Here is a 16,775-nt window from a genome sequence, read left to right on the forward strand (position 1 = left end):
TGTTAGAACACGGAAGCTGCTCTTCGTTTAAATTCCAGTCAGCAAGTTACTGACAATAACGATGAATCTTTTTCATTCAATATGAAATAAAAGCTGGTGAGCTGGTGACACCAGCACAGAGTTGCAGCATTCAAAAATTAGTGAAACACTGTGGAACTGTTTTGTTTTTTTTTTTTGGTGATTGTGTAGAAGAATCTGTACTGATTAAATCAGAAAACATATTAAAAAATCCCTGTAGTAGAGGAGACTAATACTGTGTGGTAGTATGTGCTTAAAAAAAAAAAAGTAAATTAGTGTTCAAAAGAAAAACTTGATCTCCATGGAGTATATTTCTTTCAGCAAAGACATGGAACTCCCACTAAAACATTACTGTATGTGCATGCCTTGAAGGCAGAGTATGTTCTTATTGAGTAATTTAAGACGACCACTGTAATGTAGCATCTCATGTTCAAATGCTATTTCAAATGCAGTGCTGCCAGAAGTAGGCACTTGGAGAAGAGAGAGTCTCTATATAGGCTCATTTGGGATTCCAGGGAGAATCAAAGCATAAACCAAACAAAAATAAAAACCAGCTTGTGTCTGACTCCACTTGAAATAGCTTCCACAGGTGCAAGGAGCATCTGTTTGAATCATCCTTTTCCCTTGAAATGATATTGCACCAGTGACCTCTATTTAGAGAATTCCCAAATCAAATGACCTAACTAGTTAGAGAGACAGTAGTAGACTTTAATAACTTTTTTTTCCTCAGTAAATAGCTTTGTCATCTTAATCCAGAGAACATCTGGTGTCTAGGGACTATTTCCTTTTCTTAATTAAGGAAGCTTTTTTCTTCAACACATTTCTTGTTTTAGTTTTCTTCTTTGGAAAAATTAGCTTGTTTTGTGGATGCCTTTTCACTGTCTTAAAACTCCCAACATGCCATCACTTCATCCTTTAGTCAAGACAGATTCTCGAAGATAATCTCTGTATAAAAGAAGTTATGCTAGGGTTGATACAGAGACGACTGTAAAAACTCACACACTGTTTCACAGGTATGCTGACCAGATGGTGATAATGTTTCCTGCTGATTTAAAATGCTGTAAATACAGGAGCAGCCAAACAAGGACAACATCTTGGTAGAGCCCCTGTCTGCACTGCTCTGTGCCAGTAGCTGTGCATCAAAGCAGATTTAGTTCTTTGCCATGTCTTAATGGGACTCTTCGCTGATGTGAGCAGGCTCTCTGTGTTCTTTAGGCTCTGAGTATCTTCCTTGCTGTGCTCTGTAGTGCACTCATTTTCATGAGAGCACAGACAAGAGCAACCAATGGTTGAATTTTTTGTTACCTTGAGCTTTCAAGAAGACCACATCCAACATGGTTGTTAGATTCAGCAGAGAGGTTCTCAGGCTGTTTCTGACTGTTGTCCACAAGAGCTCTGGGATGGTTTGTAAGGACATTGTGGCAAGTTTCCCATCGCCTTGGTGGTGTTTTGTTAGTGATCTTGATGAGGAAAGTTGTAGCTCTCCTGCAAATTAACTTGAGGCATTTAGGGGTCTAACAGGTCAGCTACTCCCTTGGGAGTGTCCCAGTTATAGCTCTAGCTCAAGCAGAGAACAGTAAAGCCTGGTTCACTTTTGTTTTCTCTCCTTCTCTGCTGGCATATCCTAACAAATCTGAGTTGCTGATGCATGGGAGAGAGGCTGTCCTTACAGGATTTGTGGTTCAGTGATTTCATTGCTGGAAAGCATGGGAGCAGAGCTGCCTCACAACAGCCTTAACTCATTACTGTAGCTTTCAATTTCAGATAAATTTTGGTTAAAATAAATGATCTGGAATCTAAATTTAGAAGTCAGGGTTTTTCTGTCAAGTCATTTGTGGAAAAGGAAGCAAAGCAAATAATTACCTTAGTGTCCAAGGTCCCTTCAGGTACATACATGCTAAACAGTAAACACAGTCATCCCTTTGAGCTGTGGGCAAAAGAGGAATGCTGCAGGTCATAAGAAGGTTCGCTAACAAAGCCAAGACAAGAAAATTATCTGTTTCCCAGTAGTCTGGATTACAACACTGACTCCATAAAAGTCCATTTTCAGAAGTTAAGAATTTGAGCTCCATCTGGGAGCTCAAACTAGCATTAAAAGGTATGCAATCATACAAGATTAGTTTACTTACCCTTTTTGGCAAATGCACCTTGCTGTATACAATATTTTATATAACACAGAATCACATGTATTTTGGGAGCAGAAATGTTAATATCTATTCTCTATAAATGCATCTATTTTTCCACTTTCGTTCCCCTCTTGTGTATTTTGTATCAGCTCAAGACAATTTTGTTTATTAGGTTGTTCATTTTACAGAGGGAAAGGAGGTTCTGAACGTTGTAAGCCCTCAAACATTGATTTTACCATCAGAATGGTAATAACAATTGAAGACTTTTTGCCATTTAAAACCACTTTTTAGAACCTTCAGAAGTTTTGCTACAGAAAAGATTTTAGCTTTCAGTATTTTAAGAATTGGTTTTTGCGTATATCTTCAGTTTAGTTGTTTAAATACTGCACTTCAACTGCTTCCAGGGCTGATTTGAGGATTTTTCTTTTTCATTGAGGACATGTGTTTACTTTCAACCTTTTTTTTTTTTAGCAATTCTTCATATATGTAAATACTTCTTTTCTGTCTTTCAGTTTTCCTACTTGGAGAAGCTATTGTTGGTCCACGGTGCTTGGAGTTACAATCGAGTTACCAAATGCATACTGTACTGCTTCTACAAAAATGTGGTTTTGTATATTATTGAGGTAAGAGAAACTAAATGGATGGGTCTTACTGGTGCTCATTCCTTATTCCTTATATCATCTCTTGTAACTAGAAAAGCTCACCCAAATGGATTGAGCAAGAAGGACTGCCATTTTTTTTTCCATGTTTAACAATTTAAAATTCTGTTTTCATCCTCAAATCACTTTGCTTTTAATGTTTATAAAGGAAGACCAAAGGTTTTCAGTACTGCGAAGCTTTGGATATGAGATGTCAGAGGCAAAGTTCATTCCTTCTGTGCAAACACTCTTATTGAAAGTATCTTTGTATTCATGGAAATATTTCAATTAGTGCTTGTATTTATAAAAACTGGAATTTGGGAGCTAAATTTAAACCAAAAATTCATTTAATAGCATTTAATAGGCAAATAATAAACTATTCAAAACTGTAGCTTTACCTTCCAATTTACCAAGACCACAGTTTAGCTGGAACTGAAATTAGTTTGCTTTGCTTTTTGAAAAGAGATGACATAATTTTGCAAATGACATTCATTTACAAAATGAATCAGGTAATTTGATTTGATAATTAAAATAACTGTATTTTGAAAATAATTTGCTGGAAGGTATCAAGTACTGAAACTGGTTTATAAAGAGGGCTGAATACTGTTACTACCATTCCATTTCAACATGCTTAAGATAGGAGTGTAGTTCTCATGCTGCAGAATATCATCTTGAATTCAGGATGTGTCAGGAAAGGGTTTTTATGTGTTGTTGCCTAGCTAGAAATACTAAAGGAACTTTGAGTCAGTAGTTTGATCAGTTGAGTGATCAAGTGATCACTTGCTACAGCAATTTCCACAGTGTTGATCAGTTTTATTATTATATGTGCATATAGGTTAGATTTTCTATTTCTTTGTACAGTTGAGCAGCCATGAATGAGGTTAACAGAAAATTGCAATATTTATAATTAGGCAGGTAATTATATCAGAGCAGATAGTGGGTGAGTAATATTTTGCTATTCAGTAAGTCATATAATGATCAGTATGGTCAGTATTCCTGACTCCATCAGGGTTTTTTCGTTTTCTTTGTATGATGTTTGAGAACAAATATTGTCCACTAACTTGTTACACTTTTCTAGTGCTATTTCTGAATTAGCTGTTATCTGTTAAAATTTCAACACTTAATAGTCTACTGCAAGGAGTTATCCTATACATCATGTTTTTAGTAAAGGTTTTTACATGCTGTTGGAGATAATAACAATATTTGTGCAAAGAAAAATATAAATAACTTTAAAAAGAGCTCTTCTATTTTATTTCTTACTGAGCATAGCTGGCTGTTGCTGGGGTTTTGCCTGAACTTTTCAGAAAATGCTTAGTAGCTTCATGATCTTCTGCTAGATTTTTTTCTCTATTTGAAAATTAGTTTTGGAAGTCCTGCTTCTAGCTTATTATAGCACCATGTGTCTTTTTTTCTTTTAACATAGTCTGACAAGTAAATTAAGTTCTGCATCAAGTGTTGTATGGCAAAACTGTGCCTTCCCTTATAAGCAACTGTGCAAGGAGTTGAATACAGGAGTTCTCTGGGACCTCCATCCTGAGGTAGCTCAATTATTTTACCCTAGGGTAGAATTTTATTCACCAGATATCTCTACATGATATATAAAATCCAAGTCTGCTCTGAGAATATGAGGTCAGAGGTTTTCTCCACTGTCTTAGGCCATGTTCAGTTCTTTCTGCATGCTGTCCTGAGCCAAATGAGCTTTTATGTCTCCTCATATCCATGACTTAGGAGGAGTCAGTTTCACCAACACCTGAGCACTGAAAAATGTCTTACAAGATGCAGCTCTGCACCTCGGTTACCTCTCTGTGCTTATGCTGCATAGTAGTTGGGAGCAAGTTTAAGGCTTTAAGGGAGATGAAGTGACAGACATTGTTGTCCTGCAGCAATGGGAAGAGTTCAATTTGGTTTTCCCTCGTGAGTTTCCTTTACTAGCAGCCTTAAGGAACTTCCCCTCCAAAACTGTGTAAACTAGCCAAATTGCCTGGAAACCCAAGAGACACCAAGAGTTTTGGTATCCTAGGGATACAGGGTAGAGAGAAGAGATCTTTAATTCCCTCCTTAGCTTTACACAAAGAAAGAGAGGTTGTTTTGTGTATGTGCTGTGAGGCTTGGCAGTGTTGATCAGTTTGTGGTATGAAATGATGCTCATGAAAGAGATGCTCCACGAGGGAATAAATCCTTCAACTTAAGAGACTGGTAGTTAAATGCCTGGCACTTCTGCACTGTTGCTTATGTCTATGGTGTGTTCCTGATTGTTTCCTGGTGCTCTGGACAAGTTTAATATTTACCCATACTTCTGCTTGGATATGTGGTGTATGGGGAATATCCTTTTAGCATTGTAAAGAAACAGGGATTTGAACTTGAGCTACTTTGTAAGTATCTTCAGAAGGATTGTACTAAGTAAATATTTATACAGTTGAATGAAAAAGCACATCATGAATATGACTGCCAGTTCTACCTTTGTTACTGTATCTGTTTTATTTCAGTGGAGTTTTAACACCTGAGGAATAGATATAGTAAGCCTTATATAAATGGCTTTTGCAGCAGAGAGGCACTGGGGCTATCATAACTTTTATTCCCTGATACTTTGCAAATACCACGGGGAAGGAAAAGGTGGTGGTCCAGCTTGGCACACAGAACATCTGGACAGATCTTGCAGAGGCATGCAAGTTAAAGCATTAAGATTTAACTTAATTAAACAATGGTAAATGCTTGAGAAAAGCGTATTGCCATCTGTTTTCCTAGCATCCCAATGCTAGAATGCTAAAACTCCTCATACATTAGAAGTTCATCTTGATACCAGTTATGTACACTTAAGCCTGGAGGATCCAAAGTATTGCATCCCTGAAACATTAAATTTACCAGCTTTTTCAGGTTCTAGGTTAAAATACGCAATTTGGGGTTTTGTGAAAAGTATACTTAGATAATTGTCATCATGGGCTTCACTCCTAGGAGGTGCTGTGGGGTTAAGGTTGGTGCTTACCTTTCTGCAATGGCTAATTCTTTGTGGAGAGACAGGGACCTAGAAACTGTTTTCGGCTGCTTTGATGATTAAAATGTGTGCCCATATTGAGATAGTTCCATGCAGCTAGAGAGGTGGTACAGCAGACAGGAGGCCTTGTGGTTTAGTGATTGCAGGGGCAATGGAGCTGAGAGTGTATTTTCCCTCTCTCTTGAAAATGCCCTCCTAGTATTTTTCAAGAGGTGAATTTTAAGTCATCAAAAGTTTAGTGAAATCTGAAAAGATTTTGTCTTGGCTTAACAACTGGAAACTCTATGTTCCTCTTCTTTCTCTAGCCTGGTCTCTCCTTTACCATTTCTTTATCACTGTCCTCCTGCCACTCTCTTGATTTCTCCCCTTAATTTTTGAAAATACAAAACTAAGTGAAGTATAACTAAAAAGCACAAAGAGAAGCAGATCCTGGAAATTCAAGTCCTTTTGGTGGGATTCTTAGCCCAATTCCTGAAGCCTTGTATATCACTGTTGCCAAGGTGCTTCAGGGTATGAAGTTGAGGTTCTCTTACTTATGGACTCACCTATCAAAAGAGGTGCAGAATCTAACCTTTCATCCACAGAGCTGGTTGGCAGATTAATTGCTGCTTCTTCCCTATCCTTGACTATCCATGCTGGGTCTGTCCTAAGAGGAGCAGGGGAATCTGCTTGGAAAACTACCAAGATGGCCGTAGGGATGAAATGCAAATATAAAGCCCTCTCTTTGATGCTCATTCCTATATTTCCCATATCTGCATGTACTAGCAGTGTGCACTAAATCTGTTTCTAAGGAAAGCTAACCATTCAGCATCATCCTGAGGCAGAAGACCAGTGACAAGGTTTCAACTGTTACAGATTTGACAAACAAGTAGCTAGGCATACTCAAAAAATACCATTTTGTTCAATTACTTATGTAGCTGGCTTCAAACTGAGTAGTGAAACAGAAGATGTGTTTCACATCTGTTGAGCAGTTATGTTTAACTGGAGATGATATAAAGTTATCCTGTTGACATCAGAGCTTTGAAATATAGCTGATTTCGAATGTAAAAGAATACAGGAATGTTGCTTTCATGTCATGCTTGGAGAAGTAGAAACACAGCAAGATCAAAGGTGGTATCAGAAATATCAGGTAAGAGTTCAAGGCCTTTGGGAATGGTTCTGTGGAAACAGTAGCATGGAAGATAGCTTTCAGGCCAACTCAGTGTGCAGGAAAAATGTGCTCAGTTCTTCACTGGAGAATGTGGGTTTTTTGAAACATACTTAATATGAAGCACTTTTGTATTGTATATTGCAGAATGAGTCAGGGGCGGGAATAGATGGCCCCAGGGTCAAGTCTGGCAGTGTAGGGCCATGACAGAGAACTGAATGGCAAGGGGGAAGGAGAGAGTATAATGTACATACCTTGGTTGCTGCATAATTTTAATTTCTACTTTAAGAATCCAGAGATAAATTGTAAGCCTAGATTAGAAAGCTGTTTCTTTGTTGCTGCTGAAAGTTAAGTCTAATATCTGAGCGGTGTTAAACAAACAAGATAAACATACTGAACTACAAACCACTAAGATCATAATTTTTATTCCAGAGCTGAATTTCCAAGTTTCAAAAGCTCTGAGCAAACACAATACCTAGATAAACATGCTTTTAAACAAGAGGTGATTTTGTGAGTCAGCAAGGTCTGGCAATGAGAGCTGTGAAGTGCACTCTTAGTGGTCACCACTTCAGGTGAGCTGATAGCTCAGGCTGCCAAAGCACACATGAAGTGATGCAGCATGAGACTTTGCATTTGTTTTTCCTGTTTTCTTGCTTTTCTATCAAACACAACAGGTATTTTAAAAAATATGGAAAGCAGGGATGGGAATTTCAACTCTTTTCTCCAAATGGTAGGCAGAAATGAGTGTATATGTTATGGTACTAAAAATATACAGCTACAATGCTTCTTTGTGCTTATTCCTGATTTATATGATCTGACTTTTACCTACATCTCTGTGCTTTCTGTTTCCAATTGACTTTGCCATTCTTAAGTTACAGCCAGGCAATAGAAAACCTTAAGCATGGGCATTTTTGCAGTGAGTTGAGGACTGAAGTGCTATAACTGTTGTCATATAAAGCAACTTCCTAAAAAAATAAGAGCAGTCTTTTGCTGCAGTGTTAAATTAAGGATAAGAATATATGGTTGCAAAACTTTCTAACAAGGATAACAAGAATGAAGGTAGCTAGCTGTCTTGTCTTCTTATTCAAATTATTCAGTTGCCTGTTCAAATACTTCAAATGCCAGTGGGCATTTAATAATCATTACTTCTGTGCATTTACTCAGTTGGTGTGGTAAGCTTAGCACAATGCTCCTATCATGATGAAGCAAAGGAGGAATGTGTGTGTGTGACTTTCATTTTGTATTATTTGGGAATCTAGATTTGGATTCTCATAAATGGATACATATCCTGAATATATAATTTACTCTTTGTAGATGGGTGCTTTCAGATGGACAAAAAGGTGGGATTCAGTGTCCTTAAGATTGGTATCAGGTTTAAATTCGATGCCTGAGAGAAATGTCTGTAGTGTCCATGTAGATAACCTTTGTGGATGCTCTGAGCTCATGGAGAGCAGTATGGGACTGGCAGGTATGTCACAGGACCTGTGACAAACCTGTCTAAAGCAGCAGTACTGAGAGGTCTGCCTTAAGGTAACTGAATCCTATCCAGATGGAAAATCTTTTTTTGTTCTGTTATTATTTGTTTTTGAAACATGTAAAAGAAAAGAATTCCATACCTCTTAGCTTAGGTAATGTTAATCAGTTAAAAAAGTGCTGAATATTTATGGAGGGTATAGGACAGAACGTGGAAGACATGAAAAATGTAGGAATGAACACAGTGTGAGGAACAAAGCATTTTATTTTGATAATTTGTGGAAAAACAGGTCTTATATATGTGCTTATTTTTCTCTTGCACTGTCCATCAGCCTTGTACACAGGTTTAACATGGAAAAGACCTAGGGCAACACAGAACACTATCCCCTTCCTGCCCACCAAAAAAGCTGATTGCAGGCTCCAATTCAAGGAAGTATTCTTTAGTAGCAATAGTTACAGGAAACAGATTCTACAAGGAGCCTGCCAAAGTTCCTACAATATTGTAAAATGCAGTTTTCCAACCTATCCATAATTTTCCAGATATCACTTTGTTTTTTGTTCCTAAAAATATATCTGAATTCTTTACAGTACCTGGTTTATGTGCTGCTACTGACAATTTGTTCTGTTTTCACCCCTCTCTTGTCTGAAGAAATTCAGCATTGTGTATGGGTTGATCTCATCAACTTTAATCCGTGACTGACTTCTTGTTTTTCGGCTTCCTAATTGAGCATGTTAATCCCAAAAGTTTCCAAGGAATCGGTCATGAACATAAACCCATGCTAATTTTCCTTTCTTTTTGTAGTGTTATGCACTGCACAGTGAATCATTAGAGAGCAGTCCATCTTCCCAGAAAACCAAATTGGCCCAGCTACGTAACCACTGGGTTTGATTTTTTTCCCAAGAATGATGGAAACTATCAGCATTGCTCTGAATTTATGAGTAGTGCCTTGATAACACCCTGCAGCTAACAGAACCTGTAATTTTTTAACATTCCAGATATTATAAATGATAAATTGGGTTCCTTTGCATGGTCTCAAAATCTCTAGATGAAATGCCCATCAGGTTCAGTACATATTGCAATAGAAGAGATCTACTCTGATATTTTATTGGACACAGAATACGTTGAGTGCCTGAATCAATTTGTTGTGTACATTTACATAAGAGGAATATGAATGACACAATGATTGTTCCCCCCCTTTGGTAAAATGTATGCTTAATTTGGTGTGAAAAATCTTAAATTCATAATCTGGTGGGTTTATACTAAAGCAATGATAATATTGTTCTCTAAATTTGAGGCCATTCAATGTGAAACATATAGCCAACTCCAGAACAGTGTGTTCTTCAAAGCCAGAATCCTTTAATCAGTAAACATTTTTTCACTTTAACTAACCAATAAAAATACAAGTTCATGTTTAGAAGAGAGATAGCCTAATATGAAGAAGCTTTTTCTAGGGAAGATAAACCTATATTGCAAGTTAGGAAAATCCAAGCCGAGGTTTTTTTCATCACAAAACGGCCTTTGAAATTCAAGAGTTCATTGTTGATCATTTCAGACCAACTTTCTTTCCAAAAGCTCAAAGTTCTCACATAAAATATAACTCCTCTTATGGCCTTGAGCATGGAATTGAAAAACATTGACTGCTCTGACTCAGTATTGGATAACCCATTGTTTTAATAAAAAATATTTTTCTAATAAAAAAAACTTTCATCTAGGCTAATTCAGTGCACATGACATTACTTGTTGATACAGAAAAGGCTAAATTTCAAATTTGTGTTGGTGTTGAAAGTGTAGATAAACCTTATAATGGAATTACTTGTGCTTAGCACTTGAATGCTGAGTTTAGCAATGCTGTTCTGCACTGAAGGCATGATTTTGAGGGAGTTTTTTTAAAAATCCAACACTACAGATGCATCAATGCATATATGGTAATACATCTATTCACAAGTATATCCTTTGGGCCTGTGCTGGTTTTCTTTCTGGCTTATACCCCATAAATGTACTTCCTTTTGTAGAGACATTCCTCATCAGCATGGGAGTAACTGAGAGCAAAGTAAGGTCCTGTGCATATTGTGCATGTGGAGCAGGGTTTTTTGTCTGTTTGTCTTCTTGCTAGATAAGCCATGGGTCTGTCATGCTGATGGTGTGAGACTTCTCCATTTCTACCTGTACCTCATTGCTCTAAATAGCAATCTTCAAAATACATTTCTACAGCAATTTACTTGCCTTTCATAGAATCATAGAATAAGCTGAGTTGGAAGGAACCCTCAGGGACCATCAAAGTTCAACTCCTGGTCCTGCATAGCACCATCACCAGAAGAGTCACACCATGTGCCTGGGAGCATTGTCCAAACACTTTTTGAGCTCGGTCAGGCTGGTGCTGTGCTCACTTCCCTGGGGAGCCTGTGCTAGGGCCCAGCCACCCTCTGGGTGAAGAACCTTTTCCTGATATCCAACCTACAAATCCCCTGGGACAGTTCCATGTCATTCCCTGGGGTCCCGTTGCTGGTCACCAGAGAGATCAGTGTTTTTGAGAATGCTAATACACAGTGCTTAGGAAGGAGGCTGAGGAGGACTTGCTCTGGTGCCAGTGAGTGCTGACAGTTTGGAACAGTGAGTCTAATTCTCCTGTTTAGCTTTGAGGCAATGGCATTAAAATGGCCATGTAAGTGTGTGTGTTCTTTTATTAAATACACCTTGGAAGGTTTCAGTCTTCCAGGGGAGAGAAAAACAGAATTACTTCTGCTTAATTAGCTGTATCCGCTGCAGTTAAACTCAGATGTTATCCTGGTATTTAAAAACACTGTTTAGCCTAGGTGTGAAAAGAAGGTTGCTGCAGTTCTTTTTGCACAGCTCTATGTAAAACAGTTTTCAGAGTGACAGAGGGTTTGGAAATGCTGCAAACAAAGTACAATACTGATTCACAAGTCATGCTTTTGTGCAATTTCACAGTGTGGAATTCAGCTTGAAGCCCACTTTTGGAAATGCATGGTGGCTAGGCTGTGAGCAGTCTCACTGAAGTGACTGAATAGTATTTGCATTTTCTGCTTTCCGGGAGGTTGTTTGGAAATAAAATGAGTTTGTTTGTTCCAAGCCATGTGCTAGGATATTGTTGTGGGAGCCCAAGAAGTGCTGGTCTGTGTGGGCTGCATTTCCCTTGCCTGGACTCAAGTCTGCCTGGCTGCCAGCTGCTTGCCAGCAGTAAGGTCCAGCTACAGTTGGGATTTTTTCAGTGTAAGAGATTTGATCAAAACACTGAAACATTCTGTTTTGTGTTCAGTTTTATCATCTTGAAGCATTTTGCTCATACTTTGCCTCTTTGTTCTTGGCAAGTTAAGCAAAAAAGCTAATTTTACCTGTGCTCCAACAGCAGTCTCATTGGCAACTTTTCCTTTCTGATTGTTGATAAGGGCATTTTTCTGGCATCTTTGGAGGCACTGCTGGAGTATGTTTCTAAAGATCAGATTTTCTAGGGAGTCCTTTTAGTACAGATGCATGCAATCAATGAATTAATAACTCCTGGTGTCTTAATACTACTTCATAGACAACTCCAAAATCCTTCTGAATGCTAGCTCAGGAGTGTAGGGTCACCAAATTTTTGGAATATAGAATTTCTTTCCAGTATATGTATCATGAACTGAGCTGGTTCTGATTATTTTGAGGTTTCTTGGGTTTATATGCTCATGACCCAAAGAAGTTAGGGCAGAGAACAAATTTAACTGAATACAGATTCCATTTTTAAATGCTGCTAGCAAATAATTTTGCCATTTTACTTGGATGAGCACTAATGATAAAAATACCTCTATCCAGTTTCACTAATTAACCACTAGAGACTGTTTTATCTTGGGATGCATAAAAGGCATCTGTAACCTAGTTTAAAAGTGTATGAAGGATTTAGAATAAAATATATCTTAGTTTGTCAAAGAAAAAAAAATCTAGAGTATGGCTTTGGAGTGTTTGTTTGCCCAAGTTCACGTTCTTGAATGAAGTTTTTTTACTGTAGCATGGTCAGAGGTAAAAACTCTACTATATCACCCATGATCAGTATGCAGAGTAAATCTGGAGCAGCACAGGTGGTGCTTTCAAATGTGCTTTTACAGCCTCTTCTCCTGTAAAACCAGTTCAGTGGTTTGACTGTATTTGACCCAAGGGATATATGCCCAGTCAGGAGAGAGAGCTCTGTGGCTAGGGACATTAAAAAAAGGTGTTGTCACTCAGTGCCCTTGGGGGTCTCCCTTCCAATGTGGGGATCCTGTGTCACTTAACTGAATAGGCATTAGGAGGCATTGGCCTATGTGACAGCCCACAGCAGGAGTGAAAGCTTTGAGTAACCTGCCCAAAACATGTTATCTTTCCCCTCTGTACTGAGATGTTGGGTCCTTAGCTGTGACTGTTGATATGCTTCTGGTTATTTCTGTGCTCTAGAGAGTAATTGCCTTTTGTAACTCCTTACACCTCCTCTATCTCTTTTCAACAAATTCATTTAGAACATGTTAAAATGCATTAGAAATAGCAAATTACACTATTTACTGATAATATTACTTTTGAGTTATCCACTTTTCTTTACCAAGGTGTCAAAAATTAGTTAGTTGTAGCTCCTGCCCCGATACTCCATTGATAATTCATAATGTTGTTTTGTACTTCTCCTCTTCCTCACTATTTTTAACCTGATTCCTTTCATGAGCTATTGCAATTTCAGTGTAACTGCTGTGAAATAAAGGCATCCTGGACCAGTGGGGTTTTTGGGGTTTTTTGAGCCAGGATTCACAGCCCACTGTAATGAGGTCTGTGCCAGACAAAGGAGAGAAGATTCAGAGCTAATACTTGAAGACTGAGACAACCATCTTCTTAACACATGTTTGTGGGTATACTTAAATGTGGAATATAAATGTCAGTAATCATGGGCTTAAGCTAAAACCCCAAAACTATACCCCAAAAGGCAGAGGCGCCCATTCTGTGGCAAAACAAGAGCTAAGCCTTCTTGATGCATGTTTGGGTGTATGTTACAATCTATTCCTGTTCCATCAAGACAAAGCTATGAAGAACCACTGGTGGCTTCCTGCTGTCAAAAGAGTGAAGAAGGTCAAAACTTGGTCTGCCAGCTTTTAAACGTGACAAGATTATTTTGCTTTCTTTCTTCTTGCTGGATTTCTTTCCTTAATTGCTTTTGCATGAATGCATTTGGAAAGGGAGGAGATGGAATATATTAGCCTTAGCTGTATCTAGCTTCTGCAGAGTTTCAGAAAAAGTATGTATTATGAACTGCATAAATACTGTGTGTTAGAAAAAGAAATCCCATACTCATCCAACCCCAAATAATGCTATCTTTGTTAGTAATTGACAATGCAGTTTGATTTTATTAGTGGTAACTGACTAAAATACATAGACAGCTCAATAGCAGCATAAGCTTAAACCTTCAGTAGGCAGTAACACCTGAACCTCTCAGCATTATTTGTGATGATGGTTCCTGTCAAGTTCAATTTTGGTAGAAAAGTTAGTCTCCCTTTTCATTTTGCTAACAGTGTCTTGACCCTTTCTCCCTTTTGTTGCCAAGGAATGACAGGTGTCTGGAGCAGCAAAGCAATGTGACACTCAGCTTTGTGTCAACTCATATTCATTAGCTTTAAAAATTACATATGGGTTTGTACTACTTGGAAATGTGTTTATGCCCATTAGTATGTCCTGATTCATGGACAGTATAGGGATAGACTGTTGAGTTGCTCCACTTTCTCCTGTTTTTCTTTTGTTTACTGTTGTTGTAAACAAGCTGTGGCCTCTGTAGTGGCATTATTAGCCCTTGTTTGTCTGCTGCAGTCCGTGTTGGTGGCGCCACGCCGTGTTCTTGCAGTGGATCCAGCAGCTTTGTCCACTGGGAGCTTTGTGCAGTGCTCACCTCTTAAGGTGCCACTTGCCTTAGAAAGTCCCAGTCCCTCCTGCTGTGTCATGGTTGTTGCTGTACCTGTCACAGGGCTCTGCTTTCACCATCACTTGAATCCACAACTGGGCTGTGCTTTAATCCAACATGAGCTCCACTGCCATTAAAAAGGGCAGTCTGGTCTTCATGTCTCCCTAGGGGCGTGTTCTTTCCTCTCTTCCTTGCCAAGGCATTGGTGTTTGCACAGCTGCAGGATGGGCTCTTTAAGGCTAGAATTCAGCCTGATGACCTTCCTGATGTACACAGGAGCCCTTGGACAAGAGAGCTCAAAGGACCAGCTCTTCTGACAGAGGTATAGACTTTTGTCAAACTTTACATGTTATTTTAGTAAGCTGAGAGCCTTTGCTTATGTATAGCTGCAGAAAACACAAAAAATTTGGAGAGGTGGTGCAAATGAAGGGCATGAATTGGTTTTCATTATATCCCTAGAAATCGCCATGGTACAACTGCTTGGGAACTTAAAATGTACCAATTTTCCCTTTTGGGCTGTCAGGGTATCTTTTACTCAAAGTCATTCCAAACACAGACCTGGGGAAGAGGAGGGAAGGAAGTTGAAAAGTGGCAGTTTATCCCAAGGAGATATCTGAACAAAAAAACCTTTCCCTATGTCAGTCACATGTTGTTGATGTCCATAAAGAAGCTGTGGTCTTTCAAAACTGAGAATGCATCAGAGACTGTCATTTTAGCAAAATGTATGCATGATAACTAGATTTCGTGGTGGGTGATTTGTGGGGTTGTATGTACATGGAAATCTTTAAGAATGTGTGTTAGGCCATCTGGACAACAAGGAGGAGCTGCTTTGTGCTGAAGTACAAGCTATTTCTGCCATGGAGGAGTGATAACATGATAGCAGAGAAAGTTCTGGCAGACTTCATTTCTCTGGAAGCAGTTACTGCTACTTTTTAAACAGCCCCTGATTTATGCTGAGTTGAAATAAAAAGTTAGGAGCAGTAAATCTAGGGGAAGAAGCAGGAATGTTACCTAAAACCAGGACAGTGCTTCAAGGGATGCCAGACATGAGAGTTGCTGTTCTCCTCAATCTGACTGATACTGCTGAGAAAGCATTGTAGGGAAGGCATGAGAATGAAAGTGGAACATTTTAAAATATGGATTAGGATTGGAAATCCTTACATATTTGGCTTTGGGGAATGTAAAAAGTTACAAGTAAGCCTGGCAAACCTTCCTTTCTTGGACTTGGTGAAGGAAGGGGAGTGTGTGTTGGTGGTCTGTGAAGGGTCTCTGTGGGTTTGTAAAGCCCAGTTTGGTTGGGGGGAGGGGAGGTGGCATTTGGATAGGCACAAAGCTCTCCCATTTAACTTTCCTCCCTTCCTAAGGAGAACAACTGTTGTGTCTTGAGCAATGAAACCTTTACCTTATTCACATTTTAAAAAGGATAACACACAGAATAATGCAACTTTTAGCATGCTGATTTTGGCACCCAAATACACTGCTGGTACATCCATTGTTTCTGGTGACTGAGACTTATTCCTGCTCACTATTAGGATAACCATGCTCACTGAGAACTACCCATGAGCATGGAAGTCTGTCTGCCCAAAAGATTTATTTCAATTTTTTTATTTTTTAGTATGAATCTGTTCCCTATAGAGCAGATTGCCAGATCAGTAAATTATGGTCTCCTGAGAGCTCTCCTCTTGAGAAACTCAGCAGAATTCCCTGGTCATTGCCTGACACTCTCCATGTAGCTGACTTCATCAGAATCTGAGTGTTGGTGACTGACTCTGGTTTCTTGGGTAGGTGTTTTGGTTGTGTTGACTGATTCTGTCTTCCTACTTGTTTTACTGATGTGTCAGTGGGGAATCATGTCATGAGACGTTTCAGGTGCTCCCTTTACCCACACTGGTATCTTGAGATTCATTAGTAAATTTGTTATTGCTTTCCATGAAAATGCAAACCTGCACATTTTTATTACAGCTCCAAAGCAGCAATAAATGATACAAGTGCTGGGTACAATAAACTCCATTTGGGGTTGTGAGCCCATGGTTAAGTTTCTCATTTGTAAGGAAAGTTGCTGCTGCATACATTTCTATAACACAAAGTCTAGCAGTACTCCTACATCTGCTGTCATGTTAAAAAATAATGAAGATAGATAAAACTTTAATTATCATATTTCTCCATTTGGAGGTATAGCTGGAAGCCACTCTGGTGGGCAGCAAATGTCTGCTCTCTTCTGTTTGAACAGAGGCAATTACTATTTAATTCTAATAAATGGGGACAAACAGAACTTCACCTGCCAGGCTTCATTTATTTCCCCCTCCCCCACTGGCATCAGTCACATATTCCTGTAGTGAGTATGTATCTCATTTCAAAAAGCAGCTTTGGCAGTTGACTGCCTGCTTAACAGTATATGAAGAATGATATCCTACAAAATGGCTGTTGTATTTCATTTAAATAGTTCCTGCTTCCATTGCAAATATTAAATTGTCCTGA

At 38.7% G+C, this 16,775-nt stretch overlaps 1 protein-coding gene across 4 annotated transcripts in view; it reads left to right on the top strand.

Annotated features, from left to right (window-relative positions):
* Positions 1-16,775, top strand: part of ATP8A2 (ATPase phospholipid transporting 8A2) — a 320,265-nt gene that overhangs the window by 172,854 nt on the left and 130,636 nt on the right. For all 4 annotated transcript variants that reach the window (XM_077173858.1, XM_077173857.1, XM_077173856.1 and 1 more), the window contains one exon: positions 2,657-2,767. In XM_077173858.1, the coding sequence (XP_077029973.1) occupies positions 2,657-2,767 (111 nt within the window). The remainder of the gene's footprint in view (positions 1-2,656; positions 2,768-16,775) is intronic.

Source organism: Agelaius phoeniceus, chromosome 2 (assembly GCF_051311805.1).
Source record: "Agelaius phoeniceus isolate bAgePho1 chromosome 2, bAgePho1.hap1, whole genome shotgun sequence".
NCBI classification, from domain to species: domain Eukaryota; kingdom Metazoa; phylum Chordata; class Aves; order Passeriformes; family Icteridae; genus Agelaius; species Agelaius phoeniceus.